The sequence below is a fragment of the Strongylocentrotus purpuratus genome, unplaced genomic scaffold, assembly GCF_000002235.5.
Source record: "Strongylocentrotus purpuratus isolate Spur 01 unplaced genomic scaffold, Spur_5.0 spur5_scaffold_12, whole genome shotgun sequence".
NCBI classification, from domain to species: domain Eukaryota; kingdom Metazoa; phylum Echinodermata; class Echinoidea; order Camarodonta; family Strongylocentrotidae; genus Strongylocentrotus; species Strongylocentrotus purpuratus.
In genome coordinates, this window is record NW_022145597.1 from 27,091,111 (window position 1) to 27,112,153 (window position 21,043).

Below are 21,043 nucleotides of genomic sequence, written 5' to 3' on the forward strand. Positions count from 1 at the left end.
TGACATATTGTGCATTGGAACCCCATTGGAACCCTTTCCCATACATCAACAATCACAAAACACCAACAATAATTATTTTGTCACACCTAAATTGGAAAAAATGATTAACTTTTAATATCTGGGCTTTTTTGCTTTAAAAGAAAAATTGTAACTGATCTCCCCTACCTTTCTTCTTCCTCTTCCCCCCCCCCCCATACTTCTCTCACCCTCTCTCATTTAAGTTTGGTGAGGGAGGCAGGGGCCTTTCGCCCCCTCCCCCGATCCACACGATGTTGATGGGATTAATCGCAACTGATCTCTGCTTCTTTCACCCTTTTCTTTTTTCTACCTCTTTTGTGTTCCATTTAGCTCTCCTCTTTCCCTTTCCTTTCTGTCTTTTTTTTTTTTTGGCGAGAAGGGGGGGGGGGGGGTTGGTCTGGGGGGCAGAGGCAAAGCCCTTTTCCGCGATCTTGGGGGGGGGGGGGGGTAGTGAGCACCCTTTTTTTTTTTGGCCCTCGAAATTTTAACAATTTGCACCCCCCCCCCCCCCCCCCCCCCCCCCCCCCCCCCCCCCCCCCCCCCCCCCCCCCCCCCCCCCCCCCCATCCCCCTACTAGATCCGCCACTGCCTGTAGTTTCATCCCTAGCTAGCTGGTTAAGCTGAATATGGGTTATCTAGTCGTTTCCTTCATTAAGTATAATTATACTTGTATCAGGGATATGAGAGTACATCCCTGTTGTTTTGACTATGTATACGTGTGGACTAGAGTACGGACATTCGGTGCGGCAGGAGGACTATTGGTGCGAGACCTCTTCAGCACAGATTGTCCGTCAGACATTTGAGGCGCGCACGGAATGTCCGACACGGACATTCTGCGCGGATAAAATCCGCACCGATCGTCCGCTCTCGATCGATCTCTAATAGTCGGACGATCGGTGCGGGTTACATTCTACGCGCTACGCGGTCACACCGGCCCCAGAGTTAACCTTCCTGAACATTTGCGCTCACGTGCGTGCATATGTGTTATGGAGCACATGCATAATGCATACAGATAGTGCAGTGCTGCACATATAGCTTACGAAAGAATTTCGATTGCGTAATTAACCGGCTTTACACGGCCGCCGTCTTCGAGAATCAAAGTAGGGTCTACCGGTATATTTAAAGCGTGAAAGTATAGCTATAGCTCTGGGAATCGCGAAAAATACGAACAATGGGCTTGATGAGGATCTTATCGCCAAGGTTTGCATACTTGGGGAGAAATGTTGCTCAACTTCGGCAGTGCCAGTGGCAGTGTTCAGTGAGTTATCCAATAATATTTTATCTCGGTCCCAGTCATGGAAAACGATGTGTTGTCAGTGCAGTCTGAATTGAAATGATTTGTTTTTGTGATGTCGGATCGAATGTTTAGGGATGTAACACTTGTGATATAGATCTATGAAGCATCAAGCAAACTGCCTTGCATTTGGCCAGTTGGCACCTATTTGAGCTGAATGGAGAAACAAAAATTGTGAAATTTATATAGACTAGACCTCTAACTGTTACTGTTAGCAGAGGTCTAGGTCTAGTCGGCGCTTGTTCAGAAACCTATCAAAAATTTGACCCGTAATTCCAGCGTGGAGATACCCTACTAAAACGTACCCAAAATGAAGTAAATATTCATAAAATGTCCAAATAAAGATCATGAGTTAAAAATTGTTATGTTTATTACCTGTTTTTGTGTCAATTTTCTTGTTATTTTTGGAGTATTTTTTTGATAAACGTTGATAATAGTATACACTTTTTCACAGGTTTCACGGCAAAAACGCTGCACGATATAAGAACATACCGATGGTGGGTTGCGGGCGGGCGCGCGCCTGTGTGAAGTTATCTACCGTAATATCTCAGATTCTCATTACGGTAGATTACGCATATCTCATTGAAACATGTTCATTTATTACATGCATTTCATGAGAAACTCAAAAGATCCCTTTTGAATGATAAAGTTACTGACAGTAATTAATTTGTCATCAAGACTCAAGTTGCCCACTTTACTGCAGTTCAAAGTTTATTTCTGTTTCCAACCATACATAAATTTTCCTTATAATTTACAGGCGTTTCCAGTGAGTGCAAGATATTCTACAGCCACATTAGTCTCCAACGATGTAAGTGCATGTTCATTTTATTGATATAAAAATTCTCATTATCATTGATGTCATTAACATCTTCATCTTCATCATCCATCATTGTCACCATCATCATTACCATCATCATCATCATCCTCATTATCATCCTCATCATCATCATCATCATCATCATCATCATTCATCATTCACCATTCATCATCATCATCATCATCATCATCATCATCATCATTCATCATTCATCATCATCAACATCATCATCATCATCATCATCATACTCATCATCATCATCATCATCATCATCATCATCATACTCATCATCATCATCATCATCATCATCACCACCATCATCATTACCATCATCACCATCATCATCACCATCATCATCATCATCATTCATCAATTTCCAGGACATCATGAACAACATTCATTTTACATCTGATCATCATTATATTAAAGAAGATGATGATTATCATCCTCCTATTGAATGCTGGGGCTTTTACTTCATTTTACTCTTGCTTTGATGGGCAAGTGAGTAACCAGGTTGCAACAGTTCAATTTGTTAAAATAATGGAATGTTATTTCTACTTGTCAGAAATAAAAAGGAGTACCAATGAAACAAAAGAGATTAATATTTTCAAGTTGATGAGAACTTGGGCTGGGACAGGGATAGACACTGGTAAACGTAGGCACCCAAATGTTACCCCTTGACCTTTCCAAAATGTCAAAAACCTAACAAGGGGCTCATGCACGCCCAAAATTAATGTGTAATACAGACTTCTGCAAAATCTAAGCGTGAAGCTCTGCTAGGGTCTATGGAAAATCCTATACCATAAATCACATTGTAGCTAATCAGTTTATTGCTTGCCACTGGGTTGCACCTTGTATAACAACAGAGTTTCTTTCTTGTGTCTATTTTTAATGTCAGGACGTACGGAAGATCAGGAACATTGGTATCTCAGCCCACATTGACTCCGGCAAAACAACTCTTACGGAAAGATTACTTTTCTACACAGGACGGATAAAAGAAATGCATGAGGTAAAATATGTACAGTTTTCATAATTTAAGGAACAGAAAATTTCAAATAAGCAAAATACAGTCAAATGTTGAATTATTGTTTTCTCATAGATTTTTCTATGCATTATGAAAACTTTAATAGTTTCACAGTAATTACTTTATTTGAAATTTCTGTGATACACAAATCTTACATTATGAATTATAGATGGCAATAAGCAAACATTGATCCCTGTTTCACAACCATTGCAAAATGGTAAAAAATAAATTCTAAACATTTTTACTTTTAAACATTTATTTATTAATTAAAGTAAACAAACTTTCCCAATAATAGGCAAATTTGCACTACAATATGAAATAAAGTTCCCATTGTTTATTTTAGCAGAGCTCTTTCATATTTCTAGAGCTACTGTATATTAGATTTTAGCTGATTTGCTCACTGCCTGTGTGTATTTCTTCTTTCGCTGCTCCTCAGGTAAAAGGCAAGGACAATGTCGGAGCTACCATGGATTCCATGGAGTTGGAGCGTCAAAGAGGGATCACCATCCAGTCTGCTGCCACCTATATCTCATGGAAGGACAACAATATTAATATCATTGACACACCAGGTTGGTTACTCAGGAAAGGGGAACTTTAGTAATAGGAAACGCAATCTTATTTTTGTACTTTTTTGATAATTTTTTTAATGATATGATTATATTACTCTGGTCAACGGACGAAGAAACATAGCTACACATTTGAGTTAATGAATATTAGGAACCCTAATGGGATGGATTTCTGAAGAAAGAAATTTTGTTGTAAGTCTCAAGACGATGTAATCAGCTACACAATCTACACATGAATGAAACTATATAACAAACACACCAAAATAAAATCCAATAAGTTACAGCGAGATATCTCTCTAAAGAAGTCTCACGCATTGTATCATTCATTTGGGATCAAAAATAGTAATGAGTCAGAATTATTATTTTTTTTTTTGCCCTTGTTTATTTTGGTTTGTCTTTTGTATGGTCATGTAGACTTCCCAGTTTGTTCGTTCGTGTCTCGTTAGAACAAGACAGTTACAGTATGTAAAGTTCCTTAAATAAATTAAATTACATTAATTAATATAAAGTTCTCCCATCCTCTGACTTCCCAGTGAAGGAAGGACTATAACATTTATTGGTTCGCTTTTTCTTTAACATCCACTTTGTTTTTGTTTGTTTGTTTGTTAGGCCATGTGGACTTCACGGTAGAGGTTGAGAGAGCTCTAAGGGTACTGGATGGGGCAGTGTTAGTCCTGTGCAGCGTGGGTGGGGTGCAGAGTCAGACACTCACAGTCAACAGGCAAATGAAGAGATACGCAGTACCCTGCATAGCATTCATCAACAAACTGGACAGGTAATAGAAAGAACCAAAGTGGGGGGGGGGGGGGGGGGTAGAGGACTATGGTAGGGGTATGGGCTGGATTGAGTGCAGTGTGGGCAGGTGCAGAGTCAGACATTTACTGTCAACAGGCAAATGAAGAGATACTCAGTACCCTGCATAGCATTCATCAACAAACTAGACAGGTAATAGAAAGAACCAAAAGGGGGGTGGGGGCTATGGTAGGGGTATGAGCTGGATTGAGTGCAGCATAGGTGGGGTGCAGAGTCAGACACTCACAGTCAACAGGCAAATTGAAGAGATACTCAGTACCCTGTATAGCATTCATCAACAAACTAGACAGGTAATAGAAAGAACCAAAAGGGGGGTGGGGGCTATGGTAGGGGTATGAGCTGGATTGAGTGCAGCATAGGTGGGGTGCAGAGTCAGACACTCACAGTCAACAGGCAAATTGAAGAGATACTCAGTACCCTGTATAGCATTCATCAACAAACTAGACAGGTAATAGAAAGAACCAAAAGGGGGGTGGGGGCTATGGTAGGGGTATGAGCTGGATTGAGTGCAGCATAGGTGGGGTGCAGAGTCAGACACTCACAGTCAACAGGCAAATTGAAGAGATACTCAGTACCCTGTATAGCATTCATCAACAAACTAGACAGGTAATAGAAAGAACCAAAGGGAGTGGGGGGGGGGGGTAGAGGGCTAGGGTAGGGGTATGAGCTGGATTGAGTGCAGTGTGGGCAGGTGCAGAGTCAGACACTCACAGTCAACAGGCAAATGAAGAGATACTCAGTACCCTGCATAGCATTCATCAACAAACTAGACAGGTAATAGAAAGAACCAAAAGGGGGGTGGGGGCTATGGTAGGGGTATGAGCTGGATTGAGTGCAGCATAGGTGGGGTGCAGAGTCAGACACTCACAGTCAACAGGCAAATTGAAGAGATACTCAGTACCCTGTATAGCATTCATCAACAAACTAGACAGGTAATAGAAAGAACCAAAAGGGGGGTGGGGGCTATGGTAGGGGTATGAGCTGGATTGAGTGCAGCATAGGTGGGGTGCAGAGTCAGACACTCACAGTCAACAGGCAAATTGAAGAGATACTCAGTACCCTGTATAGCATTCATCAACAAACTAGACAGGTAATAGAAAGAACCAAAAGGGGGGTGGGGGCTATGGTAGGGGTATGAGCTGGATTGAGTGCAGCATAGGTGGGGTGCAGAGTCAGACACTCACAGTCAACAGGCAAATTGAAGAGATACTCAGTACCCTGTATAGCATTCATCAACAAACTAGACAGGTAATAGAAAGAACCAAAGGGAGTGGGGGGGGGGGGGGGGGGTAGAGGGCTAGGGTAGGGGTATGAGCTGGATTGAGTGCAGTGTGGGCAGGTGCAGAGTCAGACACTCACAGTCAACAGGCAAATGAAGAGATACTCAGTACCCTGCATAGCATTCATCAACAAACTAGACAGGTAATAGAAAGAACCAAAAGGGGGGTGGGGGCTATGGTAGGGGTATGAGCTGGATTGAGTGCAGCATAGGTGGGGTGCAGAGTCAGACACTCACAGTCAACAGGCAAATTGAAGAGATACTCAGTACCCTGTATAGCATTCATCAACAAACTAGACAGGTAATAGAAAGAACCAAAGGGAGTGGGGGGGGGGGGGGGTAGAGGGCTAGGGTAGGGGTATGAGCTGGATTGAGTGCAGTGTGGGCAGGTGCAGAGTCAGACACTCACAGTCAACAGGCAAATGAAGAGATACTCAGTACCCTGCATAGCATTCATCAACAAACTAGACAGGTAATAGAAAGAACCAAAAGGGGGTGGGGGGGGGGGGTAGAGGGCTAGGGTAGGGGTATGGGCTGGATTGAGTGCAGTGTAGGCAGGTGCAGAGTCAGACATTTACTGTCAAAAGGCAAATGAAGAGATACTCAGTACCCTGTATAGCATTCATCAACAAACTGGACAGGTAATAGAAAGAACCGAATGGAAGGGGGGGGGGGGTAGAAAGCTATGGTAGGGGTATGAGCTGGATTGAGTGCAGTGTAGGCAGGTGCAGAGTCAGACATTTACTGTCAAAAGGCAAATGAAGAGATACTCAGTACCCTGTATAGCATTCATCAACAAACTGGACAGGTAATAGAAAGAACCGAATGGAAGGGGGGGGGGGGGGTAGAAAGCTATGGTAGGGGTATGAGCTGGATTGATTGCAGTGTGGGCAGGTGCAGAGTCGGACGTTTACTGTCAACAGGCAAATAAAGAGATACTCAGTACCCTGTATAGCATTCATCAACAAACTGGACAGGTAATAGAAAGAACCGAATGGAAGGGGGGGGGGGGTAGAAAGCTATGGTAGGGGTACGGGCTAGATTGAGTGCATTGTGGGCAGGTGCAGAGTCAGACATTTACTGTCAAAAGGCAAATGAAGAGATACTCAGTACCCTGTATAGCATTCATCAACAAACTAGACAGGTAATAGAAAGTATCTGCCGTTCTCTGGGGGAGGGGAGGGGGGTGGGTCTCTAAGTGTAGCATGGGAGGATTACAGAGTCGGCTACTGACCATCAACAGGCTAATATAGAGATACCCAGTGCCCTGTATAGCTGTCAACTAACTAGACAGGTACAAGAAAGCTTCCGCTATTTTATGTGGGTGTGTGGGGGGGGGGGGGGGTATGGGAGGGGGTTGATGTAAATAGAGGGGTAGAGATGAAGGCTTGATTTTGGTGCTGTGCCAATCGCTGGTATAAATCATGTACTCTGCATAGCATTGATAAACAATCTAGCTGCAACTGGAATAGGGAATGTTCATCCAGTGACCATGGTTATGATATGTCTGTATGACATTGTAGATGGTTATATATCAACCCAGGATTGAGTATTGTTTTATTTTTTCCCCCCTAGAATGAAGGCCAACCCACACAAAGTTCTTGGCCAGCTTCAGTCAAAGATGAACCACAATGCAGCATTCCTCCAGCTTCCTATTGGCTTAGAGGCAGACACGAAGGGCGTGGTTGACCTCATACACAGGAGGGCGCTATACAATGAAGGGAATGCTGGGTAAGAAATGGATAATTTTTTTTTTTTTAATCAATCTTTCTTCATCAAATAAAAAGTAGAGACAATAGTGTGTTGAATGATTTCTGTAGATTGGTAATTAATTTAATTGGAGTCTTGTATTTTGCATTTAAAACTTGCTCAATCTAGGACTGACTTACAGCACAAAATTTAAGATGAAAAAATACATATAAACATATTTGAACTAAAATCTGTATGTGTTTGGATAGTTCAGAATCATGACAGCATTATTATTGAATGGATTGTATTTCAGAGAAGTGATACGAGAAGGAGAGGTACCAGAGGATATGCAGGCAGAGGTCGAAGAATACAGACAAAAACTCATTGGTATGTGCTACTATGAAATTTATCCCCAAGTCTCAGCTTCATTGGAAAATGTGCACAACAACACCTTAAAGGCATTGTTTAACAATGATAAATCTGAGATGCATGGCCCTACGTGTTATCAGTGTCTGTGATATGGTATAATATTGAAGCCCTACAAAAATTGCGCTTCAAAATGATCATGAAGTGCTTCAGAAAAGGAAAAATCTTTGAGTGACCGGTTTTACCATACTCATATTCCCCAATGGACTGTAGTGTTATAAAAACTGTTCGAAAGATGGAAAATTTGATTTCGATATCCAATCATAAATATCTTGATAATCAGACAGGCGATCAGCTTGCAAAAGTCATGGGGTTCTTGACTGACCTAAAGGTTTACAATTATCGTGAGCTAAATCCATGATTTTGTTTCAGAATCTGAGACAATTTTACCAAGTCACTTTAAGATATGAAAATGATTGATATCGCAGGGATTGACTCTAACTGGCTGCCAGGACATGCATGTCCCTAGACTTGAATTTAGGACCTCCAAATTTTTAAGAGGATTCCCTGCATCCAGGCCCTTAACTTACTCTTGGGGGTGTTTCATGAAGCTGTTCGTAAAGTTAGTGTCAGATAGGATGCCCAAAGTTTTTTCTGATATTTCCAGTAACCTCAATTACATTATGGCAAAAAATATACACTGCATTAAAAATGTTTGTTATAATAAGAATGTTAATCTACATCTGCACGGTTCAACTTTAGCTGATGCAGTTAATAATGATTGAGCATCCCATTTGGCTTTTCATATACAAGTCGTTCGTACAGTCATGCGTAACTTTATGAACAGCTTTATGAAACACCCCCCAGATCCCCACTGAAAGGACATCAGTGTCGTGGCAGGGATTTGTGCCCTTTTACCTTCTCTTTCACAATCAGGGCCCGTTGCACAAAGCTTACCATTGATGGTAACTACCATGGAAACCTTGATTTTGATTGGCAAAGTTACCATCAATGGTAAGTTTTATGTAATGGGGCCCTGGTATTTGTCCACTGGACCACAACACTTCATGATCTAGAATGCATCATCGTTATTGTTCTTACAGAATCTCTGTCAAATGTTGATGACAAGCTTGGAGAGATGTTTCTGGAAGAGAAGGAACCAAATGAACAACAGATTAAGGTATTGTATTTCCATCGGACTTCATCACTGTGAATTTTACCTTCTTTTGTTTGACTTGTTAATATGTGATTGTTATCATTTGATATTACATATTGATGTATTATTATACTTAAACTCTTTAGCCCAAATTCACAAAGGAGGTTTGTCAGCAAACCTAGGTTTATGTGCGTCATTTGATGCACAAAAATCTAGGTTTGTTGACAAACGTCCTTTGTGAATTCGGGCCAACATATGCTGGACATTGAAATTATATATTAGTACTTTGAATTTAATATATATGTTTTCCAGCTGAGGTGGTGAATGAGTTCAATATTGTAGTCCAAACAAAGAAGATGAAGAGAGAGAGAGAGAGAGAGAGAGTGAGTGAGAGAAAGAGAGAGAGAGAAAGAGAGAGAGAGAGAGAGAGAGAGAGAGAAAGGATGGCATTTTTTACTCAAAATATTATCATTCATTTCATAAAATCTTGACTGATGTTGCACAATAACCCAACATTTTTGCTTTCAAATTTGTGGCTTTTTGTTGTTCAGGAAGCTGTGAGGAGATGCGTGCTGAAAAGGACTTTCACCCCAGTCATGATGGGAACGGCTCTAAAGAACAAAGGAATGCAGGTCAGTGTCAAGGTCAAGGGCAATGGCAAGTCAATGACGGGGTCAAGGGCAAGTCAATGACGGGGTCAAGGGCAGGGTCAATGACGGGGTCAAGGTCAGGGTCAATGACGGGGTCAAGGGCAAGTCAATGACAGTTGCAATGACTGAGTGGAGGGGAATAAGTTACTGCTGAGTTTGTCACAATCATTTGTTTGAAGCCAGAAGGATGTTAGCTCAACACAGAGTTAACGCTCTTCTGGCTGTGCGAACAGATGACATCTTCATTCAATAATATTTTAAGAATAACCCTGCATAGCTTCTTCGGGGTTCTTCTCTAGTACTACGATATCAAACCAGGGCTGTCTTGAATTCAAATTTACATTTAAACATAAATTAAACAAATATTTATAGCACTATAATTTCAATCAGGATTGCATATTTGTGATTTGGGTTAATTTACAGAGTTATGTTAAAATGTAACGTTTTATGCAAGAAGGTCCAGCACACTTTATTGATAATTCTAATATTAGCATATCAACATAATATTTGTTGATTCGTTTTTCATATGCAGCCACTTTTAGATGCCGTCTTAGACTACCTTCCAAATCCGACTCAAGTGAACAACTACGCTTTCAATGAGTAAGTCTCCAATGTATCTAGCCTCACAATAAAAAGATTAAGGCGTTATAGAATGGTATAACATTTTTATACATTTCTAATATGTACCTAAGTGTATAAATGGGTACCCTATTGAAGGCCAATGTCGTTATGTCTTGAATTAGCATGTACCGGTATATTCCTGTGGAGTGGTAACTGGCATTGGATGTTTAATACCAAAGAGATACACAGCTTTCAATTTAAGTGCAGAACTATGAAAGGATTCAATTGCTTGTATTCATAAATTTAGATTTAATTATACCTGGTTTGACTTGGACCAATTTGTGGAGCCATGTATTAAGCTCTTTGCTTTGTACAAGTTACTGTAATTCTGTAAGATGAAGAATCAAGTCATGAAACGGAATGAGAAATTGAATCTATAAGAATAGATAATTGTTGTTTTCATTTAGTTACAAAATAACAATAAGCTTACAGGATTAAAGATTTTTGGTTTGCTATAAATTGTGATCTGATAGCTTGAACCTTAAGTAAGGTTAATATGCTTTTATGAAAAACTGTAGAAATAGTACACTGCACATTGCTTTGATCAGCAGTTGGAGGAAATGATAATTATTAAATAATAACTATCCTGTTGAAATATTACCAAAACTTGTATTACCTTTAATATTTATTGTTTATTTCGATCATCTTTTTACTCTAATAGCAAAGATGAGAAGGTTCAGATGAGTCCTGTCAGAGATAACTCTGAAAAGTTTGTCTCCCTGGCCTTCAAACTAGAGGTGAGTGTTTGTACTCTGACAATGTACTCTATCTTGTCTGCCCACCATTCAATCAGTGGATTTAGGGATGAAGGAGGGGGGTAGGGTGGCAACCCCCTCCCTCCTCTCAAGCTAAGAGACCACCAAAAATTCAGCCTTTTGAGGATTATACAGGTGGCAATGCTTGAGTTAGGGTTATAATGTTACATACCCTTTCGAAGTCCACAGGGACATTATATCATAATATGATAGGAGCTATACAAGAACATTTTTTGTGTTGTTGTTATTATCGTTGCTGTTGTTGTTTTTCTTGTTATTATGATAATTATAGACAAATTGTTCTTGCTCTTTTAGGCAGGTAGATTTGGCCAATTGACTTACATGAGGATCTACCAAGGCTGTTTACAGAAAGGGCAGTACATCTACAACACGAGAACCACCAAAAGGGTGAAAGTCTCCAGGCTGGTACGCATGCACGCAGATACAATGGTGGTATGTCTTCATATTTATATATATATATATATGCAGGTTTTTTTTTTCAGACCATGAGATTAATGAGATGTGAGAAAAAAATGAAAACAGAAAAGACATAAAACAAGCAGTGCTGTTGCTTTGACTTTTATTTGGGTTGCCAGCCAGGCAATTTTGACAATTACTTCCATTCTATCTTTGGAGGTCATTTACAGTGAACTGCATGAAATTGACATACAAATGATACAACAGTGAGATTGTGTTATTGCTGTTAGGGCAACAAATGCAAGACTTTTAATTTGCCCATCAGGATTTTATGTTGTCAGTGGTCTTTGGTCAACTGCTAATGTAGATCACTGACAAGTGATTTAAGATTTAAGTGGTTATACTGATGACTTCAATGCCAGAATCTTTTGCTTCAAATTTATAGCTCAAATCAGTTTACCATACCGGTACTCTATCTGTCTGTCATCCATGATCTAATGTTGACCTGGCATTTATCTTTCTCTGTTAACCTTACATTGACCTTTATTGACCTTGTGTAGACCTTTGTTAACCTTGCATTGACCTTGTATTGACCTTTGTTAACCTGTCATTGACCTTGTATTGACCTTGTGTCGTCCTTTGTTAACCTTGCATTGACCTTGTTTTGACCTTTCTTTGTAGGATGTGAGCGAGGTGTATGCAGGAGACATCTGTGCTCTGTTTGGGGTAGAGTGTGCTAGCGGAGACACATTCACCACAGAACCAAAGACTAAGATCTCCATGGTGAGTATTATTGGTAGGGTGATTATCGACAAGTCTTTTGTTGACTTAAAGGTAATAAAAAGTTTTAGTATGGGGTCATGAATTTGGTTCAAATGAACATATTGGAAGCTCTCGCGATTTTACAATATTCAATGATCGTTGTCGCAGTAAAAATCAAGTCTAAAGTGATGAAATTGTAAATAAACTGTTTATGTTGTATAGCGTGAGAACAATCATGGAGATTTTATCCAATGTCAGCCCAAGTATTTATTAATATTAAAAAAAAGATGAATTGATGACACATGGGATTGAAGAGATCGAATGTCAGAGTGATAGGGTCCTGAAAATATAAATGAGCTAAAATGACAGAGAGTATTTGTTACTATGGTAACTGTAGAAACATTAAGGCAACCAGATGTGACTCAAGTATATATAAGTATGAAAGATGAACTGATGAAATTTAGTATTAAAGAGGTCCAAGGGCAAAGGTTGCAGGGTCATAAAGCTGTTTAAATCTCAGAAAATGTGTGATGTCTTGAGAACCATTGAGACAATTCTAAATAAACTAAGGTATGTATAAGTATGAACAAATACCGTAAATCTCTGTGTATAAGACGCACTTTTTTCCTCCGAAAAAACTCGAAAGTCGGGGGTGCGTCTTATACACAGCTACAAGAATTATTTGTTTTAAGTGTCAATTTATGCCCCTCCACCTGGCACTGTGCCTGGCAATGTCTCTCAGCATAGTCGTAAACTGTGTGATGACTCACCACTCGGAAACTAGAACAACACTACCTGTATTTCCGGATTTTTGTTTGGACTTAGAGGAAAATTTGTTTGTCATCTTTAGTTTTAAAAACAACATTTGTTACTATTATTTGTGACAAGTACACATGCACAAATCGGGGCCTTCAACTGCACCTCGCAGTAAAATAAAGGTCCTTCCCCGCGTGGGATTTTTAACACAGACCTGACTTGCTGCCTACAGAGTCGGCAAAAAAAAAAAAATTTGGCCCCCCAAATAGAGGTGCGTCTTATACACGGAGATGTACTGGGGAGATTTGGGGCTGAGAAGGTCAAACAACAAAGGTCATAGGGTCTTCAAAGTGAAAACAATCTCAGTATATCTATTGTTTATTCTACTTTCCAGGAACCAATGCATGTACCAGACCCGGTCATCTCTCTCGCCATCAAACCAGAAAAGAAGGTAAAACTCAATTATGTAGAAAGAAGGATTATAGCATCAATTACAGTTTGTAATATTAAATGCCTTCTTCATGGCTCAACACTAACAGATATGTGCCTTGTTTCATCAAAACTTGTTATCAATGACAAGTTATATTAAAGATAAAGTTGAGTTCTGGTCATGAGATTGCATTGTGAAAGAAACGATGTGGAATCGACCAGAAAAGGTTGATCAACTAGCATAGAAGTATTGGTGTGGACTGCAAGGTTTTGAAATCGTTAAAAAGATAAGAAATTTGGCCCAGTCTTGGTAAAGTTTCAAGCACTGTACACAGAATATGGTCATTAATTAATCATAATTCAACAGAACTAAGATATTACAAAATAAAAAAGGCGACAAATGGTCAAGGAAGCAAGAGTTGTTCTCTTTATAGAGAAGTGGCCTTTCTATAAATATCTTTCTATCTTTCTCTCAGACTGATCTAGATAACTTCTCCAAAGCCATCAACAGGTTTACAAGGGAAGACCCAACATTCACTGTTTACTTTGATGATGAAAGCAAAGAGGTGAGTTCAAGATAAAATTGAATATTAGTCATGCAATTGTATTGTAAAAGAAACTATCTTTGAGTTTTTGGGAAAGGTTGCTTATGTTCTTCAAGTTTTTGGGAAAGGTTGCCTATGTTCTTCAGGTTTTGGGAAAGGTTGCTTATGTTCTTCAAGTTTTTGGGACAGGTTGCTTATGTTATACATAAGAATACATTTTTACATTGTAGGCTTTTGGAATCATTAAAAGGGTTAAAGCCTACTTAATCTTTCTGAAATCATGAATAGTATAAAGCACTGTATACAGGTATCAAAATTTGTCCAGAGTTTCAAGCAAGTTATTGTCATATTTAGAATGTTAGGTAATTTTAAGAGCAATCGTATTCATGTTACATTGCTACAATGCTATTTTCACATATGAATGAAATTAATGAAAAGCTGACAATATTATTTTTCACACTTATTGGACTACATATATAAGTGAGTCCTTTTATAAATAGTTTCTAAAGTTGAGATCAATTATGAAGCTCTTGATTTCTTCTTTCTAGACCATTGTATCTGGTATGGGTGAACTCCATCTTGAAATCTACGCACAGAGAATGAGGAATGAATACAACTGTCCAGTCATCACCGGCAAACCTAAGGTTGCTTTCAGGGAAACCATCACAGATGATGTCGAGTAAGTGAAGATATAATAATAATAATATTTAGCTTTTCTATAGCGCTTTAATACAATGTCTCTAAGCGCTTTACAAATATACTTTTACCCCAGTCATTGGATTCAGTGCTTGCCCACACACACTGTGTGCACAATCTCCACTCTCTGGGGAGCATATCCCCCTCTCACTTTCACTCTTCAGCTTTGTGCACACATGATACAGTGAACCCCCTCAAATAATTTTGTTTAATGCTGCCGCAAAATTAAATGCCATACCGGTACTTTAAGTGTTATGTACTTCTCATTTCTGCATTGTATGACACAGAGATAAGTTATTACCTTTTGCAATTACTGCAGTTACTTTTATTTGTTTAACCCCACTCAGCATTCATTTCCACATGAAACGAGAATTCATTTTACTTTGACATTCTTTTGTTGTTGTTGTTGGCAGTGTAACAAGTCTTGTGTCAACAATAATCGTTTAACCCGGGTCCTCATATCATTCTGCTCCCTATCCTCATCCTATGTAACTCCCTCCTTCTTTCTTTCTCTCTCTTCATCTTCCCTTCTCATTTCCCCCCTTCTCACTTTCTCATATGGCTTGTTTTCTTATCTTATCCTGTACTTTTCATATTTTACTTTATATAATAACTTTGAAAATCGTACAAATCGATCTAATAAAACAAACCTATGAATAATCCAGAAGCACAGACGCACAGAGTTTCCAAGCCAGGAATTATATTATGACTCGACTATCACGACACGACTTGGAACTAGACTAGGCGTAAATAGTTAAATCTGACTGAACGCCATAATTATAACCAACAGCAACAACAACTCTAGATATTTCAAGGCTTGCTTCCCCCCACTGAGAAAAGTTCTCTTTTATCTTTTTTAATTCCTTTTGTTATTCAGCTTTGAATATCTTCACAAGAAGCAATCTGGTGGATCTGGACAGTTTGGTAAAGTCATTGGAACAATAGAAGTAAGTTTACAAATGAATTGTAGTCAATAATTTATGTTACAAATCAGATAAAGGATGTTATACAACTCACTCCTAGTTCTTAATCAAATGATTGGTTCGACGCGGTCATGTGACAGTGATTCATGTTTAGGAGTTTAGCTGTATATTTTGTATTTCATTTTTATTTAATTTATTTCCAGGCAAGATGATAACAAATTCACAAGGTTGACAAAATGATATAACATTAACATAGTGATATTTAGCACCAGCCAATGCCTGGGGATCACCTAAAAGAATTTAAAAATTCTGTCGAGAGGCTCTCTTCACATTGGCTGGTGCACACATAAAACAAAATATAAAGATAACGTCAATATTTACATGAATGTGTAACTAAAATTAACCCTCATATTGCACATGCGAGGGAGATCAGAAGTAAATACTTTTATGTCATACAGAAAGAACAAAAAATTATCATTATCTATTATCTATTCAGACTAAAACAAAGGATGGATGTTTTCATTCGTTCATGACAGGATCTATCGGCTCTTGTTGAGCCTGTTTTAGCACCTATCAAACTCGGCCTGACAGGCTCGATGGCTTTGTACGATAAATGCAATCAGCCTCAACTCAAGTACAGATAGAGTGTATAGTGAACTTATTCACATGCATCATTTGTATAATATGCATCATCAATACATCAGTTTATGGTTACAACAGTGCGCATGTGTATACATGGACGCCATTTTAATTTACGAGTAAACAAACCATTGACCTCTTGAGGTCAGTGGTTTAAGCGAATATGATGTGAGCGCACAGCGCAGGCAGTGACGCTACAATACATGCGCATCTGAAAACATTGATGACATCACTGGAAAATTTAGGTACTGTCCATTAGAAAATCAATTTTTTGCCATTTCTAATGGCATGCAATTACCACAGTTCTACATGCTCAGGCACTTTTGTAGACATGTGAAGCACATATTTGAATAAAGATGTCTTTATAATGTACTCTTCTTATAAGAATTATTCAGGAACAACACTTGAATTTTATTTTTTAAAAGAGAAAAATGTTTTGTCTTATCTGTTACTTGAAATAGTGTAAGTTTTGTTACAAAATCCTGCAAATAAAGCTTGATATTTTTCTTTTATTTTTTGTTATACTTCAGAGCTTGGTCTTCTTCTTGCTTAAAATATTCTAGGTATTTCAACAATTTTTTTAAAATAATACTTTTTTTCCTTCAATTTTTGCCATATTTCAGCCTCTGTCACCTGAGCAATACACCAAATTTGAGTTTAGTGATGAGACTGTTGGAACAAATATCCCTAAGCAGTTTGTACCTGCTATCGAAAAGGTAAGACATTATTTGATCAAATTTTCAATGGTTCTCACAACGCAACACGATAGTTCTTCTGTACTTCAGAATCATCCTTTATCAATATCTATAACTTCCAGATAGATCGAGATGCTCCTCGTCATGTGACATAGTTTTGACCAATCAGTGAATGCAATCTATGTATGAGATATATAAAACAAAGTAGCCTTACTTAATATTAAAAGTTTACATTCTTTGATAATTCATTATTGAAGGATAAAACATTATCTTATGATCATAATGGTGAGAGCAAACTGTGGCATGAATGGCCCGCCATAGTTAAGTCCAACTTAAAGTCGATCTTAGTCTTTGTGAGACACCCCCCTGAACTTGTTCCTTTTTGCTCCGGCTTTGTAGGGCTTCATTGAAGCAACAGAGAAGGGCCCCCTCATTGGCCAGAAGATCACCGGTATCCGTGTCAGGCTTTTCGACGGACAGCATCACATGGTAGATTCCAGTGAGCTGTCTTTCAGGCTTGCTGCCATGGGTGCCCTCAGACAAGGTAATAATGATTTTCAATCTTGGCCCTGTAACATAAAGAACTACAATTATTGTATCTCCTTTTATTAGAAGCTTCCTAATATGAAATAATGTATCTGTGTCAATTTGTTCTGGTATTGAGACTTTATGGTAACTACTCTAGGATATTTTTAAGGAAGGGAAGAAGAAAATGAATCTAAAAATTGGGTATAAAATAAGTAACATAAGTAAAGTTGAATTGGATTAGTCAATTTTCTATTGTATCTGAATCGAATATATTAATTGTCCCAAATCAAACCTAGACTTGAAACACAAACTGTATCTATATCTTGTTTCTGAAATTGGATCTAAAATGTAATTCTAAACAATTTTGTTCTTTAGCGATGGGAAATTCTAACAACCAGATTCTTGAACCGATCATGGACGTAGAAGTCAACGCACCCAATGAATTTCAAGGAGCTGTCCTTGCCGGTATCAACAAGAGGACAGGGGTCATTCTTGGCAGTGATGGAGGGGAGGGGTACTTCACTCTCTATTGTGAGGTAAGTCAAAGGTCATAGGTCAATACAACAACTTCTTTGCAGAGGATAGCCAAGATGTTGCTTTTTTGTTTCTGTTGGTATTGTAAGTTTTAAAGTTATTGAATTATTTCTAAACAGATCAATTTTTAAAGCCAGAAACTCATTCACTTATAATTTAATTATATATATATATATATATATATATATATATATATATATTTTTTTTTTTTTTTGGGGGGGGGGGGGGGAATAAATGTTTATATGGATGAAGATTATGAGTGATTTATCCTTACCTACAATGCACTACTTCGTCAAAGGTCATAGCTCAATAAAACAACTTCTTAGACGAATATAGCCAAGATGCGTTTTTTTTTTCTGTTGGTATTGTAAGTTTAAAAGTTATTGAATTATTTCTAAATAGATGCATTTTTAAAGCCAGAAACTCATTCACTTATATTTTTTTCTTCAATTAATGTTTATATGTACAGAGCTTATGAGTGATTTACCTTTACCTACAATGCACTACTTCACTTTCTGCTCAATTTAAAGGGATCCGGTAACTTTGTCTAAGATCCTTTTAAAAAAATCCTTGATTTAGCTCATGCTGCAATGAAAATTATAAACATTTAGGTCAGTCAGGAACCCCATGACTTTTACAAGCCGATCGCCTGTCTAATTATGATTGAAAATCGAAATCAAAGTTTGCGTTTGCCAAACGGTTTTTGTAACACGAGTATGGTAAAACCGGTCACTCAAAGGTTTTTACTTTTTTGAAGCACTTCTTGATCATTTTGAAGTGCAATTTTTTTTAGGGCTACGATATAACACCACATCACAGACACTGACAACACGTAGGGCCATGCATCTCAGATTTAACATTGTTAAACGATCCCTTTAAGAAGAAAAATAACCAACAAACCACTGCCCCTTTACTCTATGACAGGTCCCTCTGAATGACATGTTTGGCTACTCCACGGAGCTGCGTTCCTGCACCCAGGGGAAGGGGGAGTACTCCATGGACTTCAGCCGGTACCAGCCAACCAGGCCCGCGGTCCAGGAGGTGTTGGTCCAGGCCTATCAGACCGAAAATGGTCTAGTCAAGACCGCTAAGAGATCCAGATGATGATTGGTTTTCCTGCTGGAAATGGGAAAGTGCATTTTGTGGTTGAAGACAATTAGATAACTATTGGAGATGCAGCAGAGTTTTAGTGATGGACTTTTAAATAGCCAACGAGCTGGTCGAGAACTAGGGACTGTGTTTCTAAGACCAGGACCTAAAAGGCAATATTGGATGCATTTGTCTGTGATTAGGTCTTCGGGTCTAGACTAAGACATTGAAATCTGTAGACGGAAACTAGTTTTTGTCACTATTATGAAATATGATGTGCAGAGTACTGCAAAACCATAACATTTCACCGGCTTGAAATGTTCACAAATTTGGTGAGTGGTTCAGATTGGCGAAAGCAGTATGCCGCGAAACAACTGAATCACGCCTGACATAACATTGAATATTGCTGAAGAAATTATTGTTTACAATTTGCGATAGTTTTGGGTTTTAATCAGTGTTCATCTTAAGTCCAAGGTATTTGGTGTCCCGTATGTTACCAAGTATTGTAGAGTTCTGAACATAAATAATTTCATATTTGGTCTGGTAGAAGCTCTAGTATTTTTGTAAACTTTGTACAATGATCAGATATAGTAAAACCCCTAAATGTGATCTGTGACATACGGGACAAAATAGCTTGGACTTCCCCGGGATGAATCTGGGGTTCCAACATAGTCAAAGTGACATTAAAGTCTTATTTCAGATATGATGCGGCAAAACCATGGCATTTCATTTTTATTATGATGTAAATTATACTCTTCCCATTTCTGTTTTTTATGACACACAGCTATTAAATTGAATATGCACAGGACCTGTTTTGCAGGCAGTTGCCATTCATAAAGCAGCAATTTCATTGCTCCATAACTGAAAGAGATATATCCTCAAATTGCAAAACATCATGTATGTGAAATTAATATGTGTAGAAACTGGCTTCTTAATACATAATACTGCAAAACATGTGAGCAAGACTGACCAAAATACTCCAGGTATGAAAACTATGTTATACTTGTTCTATTCAGAATTGTATTGTATGCATGTGTATTTATACAAATATTTGCAACTTCTGCTGCAAAATTTCCCTCTCTGTCTTTTAGGCATGAATATTTTATCTGTGCCTATTTATGTTGTGACCTTGTCTTGTAGACTGAAAAATGTACATGTATTTGCCAGAGTGTATGAATGATAAAGAATTTTAATATTTAAAATACGGATATGGGTTTCATTGTGTGATCAATATTGCTATGTGCAACTATCTTTTGATTCCTATCAAATGCATGGTGGAGATGGGGAGAGCGAGTGACGGAGAGAAAGAGAGAGAGAGAGAGAGAGTTTGAAATAGAGAAAGAGAACACATGAGTTGGGCTCAGAAATAACAGGAGTGATGGTTAGAGAGAGAAGAGAGAGAGAGAGAGAGAGAGAGAGAGAGAGAGAGAGAGAGATTTTGAAATGGAGAAAGAGAACACATGAGTTGGGCTCAGAAATAACAGGAGTGATGGTTAGAGAGAGAAAGAGAGAGACAGAGAGAGATATTTTGAAATGGAGAAAGAGAACACATGAGTTGGGCTCAGAAATAACAGGAGTGTTGGTTTGAGAATAGAGAGAGAGACAGAGAGAGATATTTTGAAATGGAGAAAGAGAACACATGAGTTGGGCTCAGAAATAACAGGAGTGTTGGTTTGAGAGAGAAAGAGAGAGACAGAGAGAGATATTTTGAAATGGAGAAAGAGAACACATGAGTTGGGCTCAGAAATAACCGGAGTGTTGGTTAGAGAGAGAAAGAGAGAGAGAGAGAGAGATTTTGAAATAGAGAAAGAGAACAAATGAGTTGGGCTCAGAAATAACAGGAGTGTTGGTTAGAGAGAGAAAGAGAGAGAAAGAGAGAGAGAGAGAGAGATTTTGAAATAGAGAAAGAGAACACATGTTGGGCTCAGAAACAACAGGAGTGATGGTTAGAGAGAGAAAGAGAGAGAGAGAGAGATTTTGAA

The 21,043-nt window shown here is 38.6% G+C and overlaps 1 protein-coding gene across 6 annotated transcripts; it reads left to right on the top strand.

Moving 5' to 3' along the window:
* The first annotated feature begins 941 nt into the window (after positions 1 to 941).
* On the top strand, positions 942 to 20,269 carry LOC757077 (elongation factor G, mitochondrial). 6 transcript variants are annotated; one of them, XM_030982260.1, is made up of 21 exons: positions 942 to 1,276; positions 2,070 to 2,120; positions 3,028 to 3,138; positions 3,590 to 3,722; positions 4,329 to 4,494; positions 7,387 to 7,542; positions 7,814 to 7,887; positions 8,970 to 9,046; positions 9,574 to 9,654; positions 10,205 to 10,272; positions 10,955 to 11,030; positions 11,364 to 11,501; positions 12,147 to 12,248; positions 13,378 to 13,434; positions 13,889 to 13,978; positions 14,506 to 14,636; positions 15,531 to 15,600; positions 16,839 to 16,931; positions 17,310 to 17,454; positions 17,814 to 17,974; positions 18,897 to 20,269. In XM_030982260.1, the coding sequence occupies exons 1-21, from the start codon at positions 1,190 to 1,192 to the stop codon at positions 19,074 to 19,076; spliced, it is 2,247 nt and encodes a 748-aa protein (XP_030838120.1). In that variant the 5' UTR covers positions 942 to 1,189; the 3' UTR covers positions 19,077 to 20,269. The 6 variants fall into 6 exon arrangements, with proteins under 6 accessions (XP_030838120.1, XP_030838122.1, XP_030838121.1 ...); XM_030982262.1 differs by lacking the exons at positions 942 to 1,276; positions 2,070 to 2,120; positions 3,028 to 3,138; positions 3,590 to 3,722; positions 4,329 to 4,494 and adding an exon at positions 4,636 to 4,664; XM_030982261.1 differs by lacking the exons at positions 942 to 1,276; positions 2,070 to 2,120; positions 3,028 to 3,138; positions 3,590 to 3,722; positions 4,329 to 4,494 and adding an exon at positions 6,177 to 6,283.
* The last annotated feature ends 774 nt before the right edge of the window (positions 20,270 to 21,043 follow it).